The 8,392-nt window shown below is 53.4% G+C and overlaps 1 protein-coding gene across 5 annotated transcripts in view; it reads right to left on the bottom strand.

The window, feature by feature from the left end:
* Nucleotides 1-323: 323 nt before the first annotated feature.
* Nucleotides 324-8,392, bottom strand: part of LOC308318816 (uncharacterized protein) — a 35,153-nt gene continuing 27,084 nt past the window's right edge. For 4 of the 5 annotated variants that reach the window (XM_080768465.1, XM_080768468.1, XM_080768467.1 and 1 more), the window contains 4 exons: nucleotides 7,827-8,018; nucleotides 6,868-6,995; nucleotides 2,857-2,983; nucleotides 324-2,491 (listed from right to left, as the gene is read on the bottom strand). In XM_080768465.1, the coding sequence (XP_080624591.1) occupies nucleotides 1,218-2,491; nucleotides 2,857-2,983; nucleotides 6,868-6,995; nucleotides 7,827-8,018 (1,721 nt within the window). In that variant the 3' untranslated portion in view covers nucleotides 324-1,217. The remainder of the gene's footprint in view (nucleotides 2,492-2,856; nucleotides 2,984-6,867; nucleotides 6,996-7,826; nucleotides 8,019-8,392) is intronic. The other variant, XM_080768469.1, reaches the window with a different exon arrangement.

Below are 8,392 nucleotides of genomic sequence, written 5' to 3'. Positions count from 1 at the left end.
CCCCCTGTATCCCTTCACCTGCCCGGTAAGGCCTACTCGCACCAAACCCCCTGTATCCCTTCACCTGCCCGGTAAGGCCTACTCACACCAAACCCCCTGTATCCCTTCACCTGCCCGGTAAGGCCTACTCGCACACAGAACATGACAATAACGACACAAGGATTCCATTTGAAACCGGCAACGTGTGCATAAACCGTTAGCAGGCACACATTGCTGGTAATGAGTTTTATTTTACTCTAAATGGTGCAAAATAGATGGTTATTCTCAATATGGCACGGCCTTAAGAGTTTGTTTATTACTAGAGTAAGGACAGAACTAAAAACTAAATAAAAGTGTTGTTTATTACAAAATCCATTCTTTTGACAAGCGTGCCTGTGATATACGACAACAGGACCCGACATTTTGAAACGCAGAAAAGTCTTTAACACAGAGACAGCACACATTCAGCCTATGGGAACAGAAAGCTCTTGAACACAGAGACAGCACACATTCAGCCTATGGGAACAGAAAGCTCTTGAACACAGAGACAGCACACATTCAGCCTATGGGAACAGAAAGCTCTTGAACACAGAGACAGCACACATTCAGCCTATGGGAACAGAAAGCTCTTGAACACAGAGACAGCACACATTCAGCCTATGGGAACAGAAAGCTCTTGAACACAGAGACAGCACACATTCAGCCTATGGGAACAGAAAGCTCTTGAACACAGAGACAGCACACATTCAGCCTATGGGAACAGTAGGAAGGAACACATATACTGATTCTGTACATGAAGAGAAAACAGATCCAAACAAGATGACGCTGAAAACAGAGAACCGTTTGGATGAACTCGTCTTGATCACACAGAGAGGAGAGGAGAGGGGAGGAGAGGGATGGGGAGGAGAGGAGGGGAGGGGAGGAGAGGAGAGGAGGGGAGGGGAGGGGAGGGGAGGAGAGGGGAGGGGAGGGGAGGGGAGGGGAGGAGGAGAGGGTGGTGCAGGTAGAGCGCCCCCTGGAGGTCAGATCTTCACCTGGGCGTGGTGACAGGTAGAGCGCCCCCTGGAGGTGGGAGGTCAGATCTTCCCCTGGGCGTGGTGACAGGTAGAGCGCCCCCTGGAGGTGGGAGGTCAGATCTTCCCCTGGGCGTGGTGACAGGTAGAGCGCCCCCTGGAGGTGGGAGGTCAGATCTTCCCCTGGGCGTGGTGACAGGTAGAGCGCCCCCTGGAGGTGGGAGGTCAGATCTTCCCCTGGGCGTGGTGCAGGTAGTGGACCTGCAGGTCCAGCTCGCTGGGCAGCGAGCCGCCGCAGATCATGCACTGGAGCAGCCGCTCGGGGGCGAAGGGCAGCCGGACCCCCCCTCCCCCTCCTAGGGACAGGGTCTGGTGGTGGGGGTGGTGGTGGTGGTGGGGGGGGCCGGGGTGCATGTGGATCGCCTGTGGTGCGAAAAAGATATTTGGGTGTGGGTGTCGCACCAGAGCGCCGCCACCGACCGCCACAGGATGAAGAGGGTGCGAGGAGGAGGAGGAGGAAGAGGAGGAGGAGGAAGAGGAGGAGCCAGGCAAAGCAGCGAGAGGAGGAGGGGGAGGGGGCAGCGAATGCGAGAAAAAGGGAGACGGCTGATTGATGAGGATCGGAGCGCCCGTCGTTACCATCGGTTGGAGCACCTGGCGCTGGTGCTGCAGCTGCTCCGCCACCGTGAGGCTCTGGTGGGGGGGCAGGGGGGGCCGCGGCGCCGCCTGGAAGCCCCACACGGCGGCGGCTCCCCCGCCGGGGAAGCGCGGCGGCTGCAGGTCGTACTGGACTGAGAACGGCACCGTCGGAGCGGTGCTGATCCAGCCCGGAGGAGGAGGAGGAGGCCGGAAGGCCGGAGCGCCCAGCGCCGCCAGCGTCGTCGGAACGGAACGGAAGTCCCATGGCGGCGGGTGGCTGGCGGCGGCGACCAATCCTGGAGGAGGAGGAGGGGGAGGAGGAGGAGCGGGAGGAGGAGGAGGGGGGGGCGCGGCCGAACCGCTTTGATCTAGCTGCGCGGCCGGAGCGGACGAGGAGGAGGGGGAGGGGGGGGACGAGGCGCCCGGGTCGGGTTTCTGCGGCGGCTCGAACCCGTTCCACGGCGGCTTGTCGGCCGTCGGTACCGTCTGAGGCTTCCTCAGCTCGCCCAAAGCGCCGCCGCCGTCGTCCTTCTGAGGGCCAGCGGAGGAGGAGGAGGAGGAGCTCAGGGGCTGCTTGGGCTCCGCCGCGGCCACCGCGCTCGACCGGTTGGGGAGGTGAAGGTCTTGGGCGCCGGGCGCCATGTGGGCGGGTCTGAGGCTCCAGAGCGCCGCCCCCCCTCCCCCCCCTCCTCCTCCTGCTCCTCCTCCGTCCATGTAGGGCGGGGAGGCGGGGAAGTCGTGCGGCGGTGGTGGGAGCGCGGAGGCGGGAGCGTCGCTCCGGAGCATGGAGCGCTCTGCGTCGCTCGCCGGAGGAGGAGGAGGAGGGGGGGAGGGGGAGGGGCTGCGTCTCTTCAGCGCACCTGGAGGGGGCGGGGACATGTTGGGGGGGGAATAAAGAACTCTTGGTTACAGAGTGAAAGTCAGGGAATTCAAAATGTACTTGTAGGGGTGTAATAATATATTAACTGCATCGAAAAGTGTGTGTGTGGTATTGCTACACACCTGTTGCGATGTCTTTAGCGTGTGTGTGTGTGTGTGTGTGTGTGGTATCGCTACACACCTGTAGCGTTGTCTTTAATAATAATAATAATAAAACTTTATTTGTATAGCACCTTTCATGACATGAAATGCAGCTCAAAGTGCTTTACAGAAAAATGGAGAATAAAAGAAAAGCAAGGCAACAACATAGCGTGTGTGTGTGTGTGTGTGTGGTATTGCTACACACCTGTAGCGCTGTCTTTAGCGTGTGTCTCCTCCAGACTGTGGTCAGGGTGGGTCATCCTGTCTGCTCTCCTCTGATGCTGCGATGGCTCCAGAGGGCCACCGGAGGGCGCCGCTGCGTTGGTTTGACTCTGTTGAGAATGTTCTGTCATCACTTTCTCACCTTTGATGGTGGAGAGGGCCACTATAGTTCCACACTATCTCACTCCAGAGGGCCACTATAGTTCCACACTATCTCACTCCAGAGGGCCACTATAGTTCCACACTCACTCACTCCAGAGGGCCACTATAGTTCCACACTCACTCACTCCAGAGGGCCACTATAGTTCCACACTCACTCACTCCAGAGGGCCACTATAGTTCCACACTCTCTCACTCCAGAGGGCCACTATAGTTCCACACTCACTCACTCCAGAGGGCCACTATAGTTCCACACTCACTCACTCCAGAGGGCCACTATAGTTCCACACTCACTCACTCCAGAGGGCCACTATAGTTCCACACTATCTCACTCCAGAGGGCCACTATAGTTCCACACTCACTCACTCCAGAGGGCCACTATAGTTCCACACTCACTCACTCCAGAGGGCCACTATAGTTCCACACTCACTCACTCCAGAGGGCCACTATAGTTCCACTCACTCCAGAGGGCCACTATAGTTCCACTCACTCCAGAGGGCCACTATAGTTCCACACTCACTCACTCCAGAGGGCCACTATAGTTCCACACTCACTCACTCCAGAGGGCCACTATAGTTCCACACTATCTCACTCCAGAGGGCCACTATAGTTCCACACTATCTCACTCCAGAGGGCCACTATAGTTCCACACTCACTCACTCCAGAGGGCCACTATAGTTCCACACTCACTCACTCCAGAGGGCCACTATAGTTCCACACTCACTCACTCCAGAGGGCCACTATAGTTCCACACTCACTCACTCCAGAGGGCCACTATAGTTCCACACTCTCTCACTCCAGAGGGCCACTATGGTTCCACACTCTCTCACTCCAGAGGGCCACTATAGTTCCACACTATCTCACTCCAGAGGGCCACTATAGTTCCACACTATCTCACTCCAGAGGGCCACTATAGTTCCACACTCACTCACTCCAGAGGGCCACTATAGTTCCACACTCACTCACTCCAGAGGGCCACTGTAGTTCCACACTCACTCACTCCAGAGGGCCACTATAGTTCCACACTCACTCACTCCAGAGGGCCACTATAGTTCCACACTATCTCACTCCAGAGGGCCACTATAGGTCCACACTCACTCACTCCAGAGGGCCACTATAGTTCCACACTCACTCACTCCAGAGGGCCACTGTAGTTCCACACTCACTCACTCCAGAGGGCCACTATAGTTCCACACTCACTCACTCCAGAGGGCCACTATAGTTCCACACTATCTCACTCCAGAGGGCCACTATAGTTCCACACTCACTCACTCCAGAGGGCCACTATAGTTCCACACTCACTCACTCCAGAGGGCCACTATAGTTCCACACTCACTCACTCCAGAGGGCCACTATAGTTCCACACTCACTCACTCCAGAGGGCCACTATAGTTCCACACTCACTCACTCCAGAGGGCCACTATAGTTCCACACTCACTCACTCCAGAGGGCCACTATAGTTCCACACTATCTCACTCCAGAGGGCCACTATAGTTCCACACTATCTCACTCCAGAGGGCCACTATAGTTCCACACCATCTCACTCCAGAGGGCCACTATAGTTCCACACTCTCTCACTCCAGAGGGCCACTATAGTTCCACACTCTCTCACTCCAGAGGGCCTCTATAGTTCCACACTCTCTCACTCCAGAGGGCCACTATAGTTCCACACTCTCTCACTCCAGAGGGCCACTATAGTTCCACACTCTCTCACTCCAGAGGGCCACTATAGTTCCACACTCACTCACTCCAGAGGGCCACTATAGTTCCACACTCTCTCACTCCAGAGGGCCACTATAGTTCCACACTATCTCACTCCAGAGGGCCACTATAGTTCCACACTCTCTCACTCCAGAGGGCCACTATAGTTCCACACTCACTCCAGAGGGCCACTATAGTTCCACACTCACTCACTCCAGAGGGCCACTATAGTTCCACACTCTCTCACTCCAGAGGGCCACTATAGTTCCACACTATCTCACCCCAGAGGGCCACTATAGTTCCACACTCACTCCAGAGGGCCACTATAGTTCCACACCATCTCACTCGAGAGGGCCACTGTAGTTCCACACTATCTCACTCCAGAGGGCCACTATAGTTCCACACTATCTCACTCCAGAGGGCCACTATAGTTCCACACTCACTCACTCCAGAGGGCCACTATAGTTCCAGACTCACTCACTCCAGAGGGCCACTATAGTTCCAGACTCACTCACTCCAGAGGGCCACTATAGTTCCACACTCACTCACTCCAGAGGGCCACTATAGTTCCAGACTCACTCACTCCAGAGGGCCACTATAGTTCCACACTATCTCACTCCAGAGGGCCACTATAGGTCCACACTCACTCACTCCAGAGGGCCACTATAGTTCCACACTCACTCACTCCAGAGGGCCACTGTAGTTCCACACTCACTCACTCCAGAGGGCCACTATAGTTCCACACTCACTCACTCCAGAGGGCCACTATAGTTCCACACTATCTCACTCCAGAGGGCCACTATAGTTCCACACTCACTCACTCCAGAGGGCCACTATAGTTCCACACTCACTCACTCCAGAGGGCCACTATAGTTCCACACTCACTCACTCCAGAGGGCCACTATAGTTCCACACTCACTCACTCCAGAGGGCCACTATAGTTCCACACTCACTCACTCCAGAGGGCCACTATAGTTCCACACTCACTCACTCCAGAGGGCCACTATAGTTCCACACTCACTCACTCCAGAGGGCCACTATAGTTCCACACTATCTCACTCCAGAGGGCCACTATAGTTCCACACTATCTCACTCCAGAGGGCCACTATAGTTCCACACCATCTCACTCCAGAGGGCCACTATAGTTCCACACTCTCTCACTCCAGAGGGCCACTATAGTTCCACACTCTCTCACTCCAGAGGGCCTCTATAGTTCCACACTCTCTCACTCCAGAGGGCCACTATAGTTCCACACTCTCTCACTCCAGAGGGCCACTATAGTTCCACACTCTCTCACTCCAGAGGGCCACTATAGTTCCACACTCACTCACTCCAGAGGGCCACTATAGTTCCACACTCTCTCACTCCAGAGGGCCACTATAGTTCCACACTATCTCACTCCAGAGGGCCACTATAGTTCCACACTCTCTCACTCCAGAGGGCCACTATAGTTCCACACTCACTCCAGAGGGCCACTATAGTTCCACACTCACTCACTCCAGAGGGCCACTATAGTTCCACACTCTCTCACTCCAGAGGGCCACTATAGTTCCACACTATCTCACCCCAGAGGGCCACTATAGTTCCACACTCACTCCAGAGGGCCACTATAGTTCCACACCATCTCACTCGAGAGGGCCACTGTAGTTCCACACTATCTCACTCCAGAGGGCCACTATAGTTCCACACTATCTCACTCCAGAGGGCCACTATAGTTCCACACTCACTCACTCCAGAGGGCCACTATAGTTCCAGACTCACTCACTCCAGAGGGCCACTATAGTTCCAGACTCACTCACTCCAGAGGGCCACTATAGTTCCACACTCACTCACTCCAGAGGGCCACTATAGTTCCAGACTCACTCACTCCAGAGGGCCACTATAGTTCCACACTCACTCACTCCAGAGGGCCACTATAGTTCCACACTCACTCACTCCAGAGGGCCACTATAGTTCCACACTCACTCACTCCAGAGGGCCACTCACTCCTTTAAGTGATGGTGGGGGCCGCATGTGGCCCCCGGGCCGCCAGTTGCCCACATATGTTAAGAACATTTCATATATGTAGCGGTTTTCCTTTGTATTGATTTATTTATATACTAAATCAAATCAAATCAAATCCAAACCAAATCACCTTCCACTGGACCGGCGCTGGGGGGAACATGGCTGGTTCCATCTGACCCGGGGAGAACACGGCCTGACCCGGCGGGAACATGGATGGATGCTGCTGCGCTGGCCGCTGGTTCTGCCACTCGTGTCGGCCTGTCACGATCACAGATTTGAACTTGAAGTTAGTTGTCACACAAACATCAACAATTTAACTCTTTTTTTGCCAGCTACGGATATATCCGTACCCCCCACCCATGGGACGATATAGTTGGAGTTGAACATTTGATCATATGAATAAAGAATACATTTACATATACGTTTGCCTGGTAATCCAAAAAGCCACAGGGCAGAGCAGATATGACTAATAACGAAGAAATGACTGACATTGTTCATTATTTGTATATGTTATAAATTAGCGGAAATAGATGATCTATAAGCTTACAATGCATCACGCTTGTAGATCTGCTATGGACTCAATCAGATAGGACTTTTCTGTGTGGATGTATGGGCTGTCAATCAGATAGGACTTTTCTGTGTGGATGTATGGGCTGTCAATCAGACAGGACTTTTCTGTGTGGATGTATGGGCTGTCAATCAGATAGGACTGTTCTGTTAGGATGTATGGGTTGTCAATCAGATAGGACTTTTCTGTTAGGATGTATGGGGCTGTCAATCAGATAGGACTGTTCTGTTAGGATGTATGGGTTGTCAATCAGATAGGACTTTTCTGTTAGGATGTATGGGCTGTCAATCAGATAGGACTTTTCTGTGTGGACGTATGGGCTGTCAGGACCTTTTTGTGTGGATGTATGGGCTGTCAATCAGATAGGTGTTCCCGCATAAGATTTTTTATATGTTTGAAAATGTTTCGACATAATCTGAAATAATTGCGATTAGACGATTCTGGTGTCAGATTTAGCGCCAGGCCTACCGTCAGAAGTATTATTATAACTATTCTGGTGTCAGAATTAGCGCCAGGCCTACCGTCATGATCCCTCAGCGAGGGCAGCTGGAACGGCGGCGGCTGCGGGATGAGGACCTCTCCTCCCGCGCAGCCTTGGGGTCCCGCTGACCTGGACCACTCGGACAGCGGCGGGCGGCCCGGGCCCCTCCTCCCCGGGCTGCCCCCCCCGCGGCCTCTCATCCGCAGGCCGGACGAGTACGACCCGTACGGACCTACGGCGGGAAGATTACAACAGAAATGGTAAACCCGGAAAGGAATTAGCCCTTCACTAAGGCCCTCCCCCAACCCATCCTTGTCCAATAATATAATAAAAATAATATAATAAACTTTATTTGTATAGCACCTTTCATACATCAATGTAGCGCAAAGTGCTTCACAGGGCAAAAATAGAATACAATAAAAATAAGTAGTTAAAATGATAAAACAATGGCAAAGAACAAAATTGAATATAAGAACATAAAATAAATAAAAACAAATAAAAACAAATAAAATAATAATAAAAACACCACATGCAGCAAATCAGTCAGGGCAGGGTGGGAACGTGCAAATTAAAACTCAATTAAAAGCAATGTTGTAGAAGTGGGTC

Source organism: Protomyctophum bolini, assembly GCF_963924005.1.
Source record: "Protomyctophum bolini genome assembly, chromosome: 7".
Classification (NCBI taxonomy): Eukaryota; Metazoa; Chordata; class Actinopteri; order Myctophiformes; family Myctophidae; genus Protomyctophum; species Protomyctophum bolini.
Note: the sequence above shows the minus strand (reverse complement) of the source record. Positions and strands in the feature narration are given on the sequence as shown.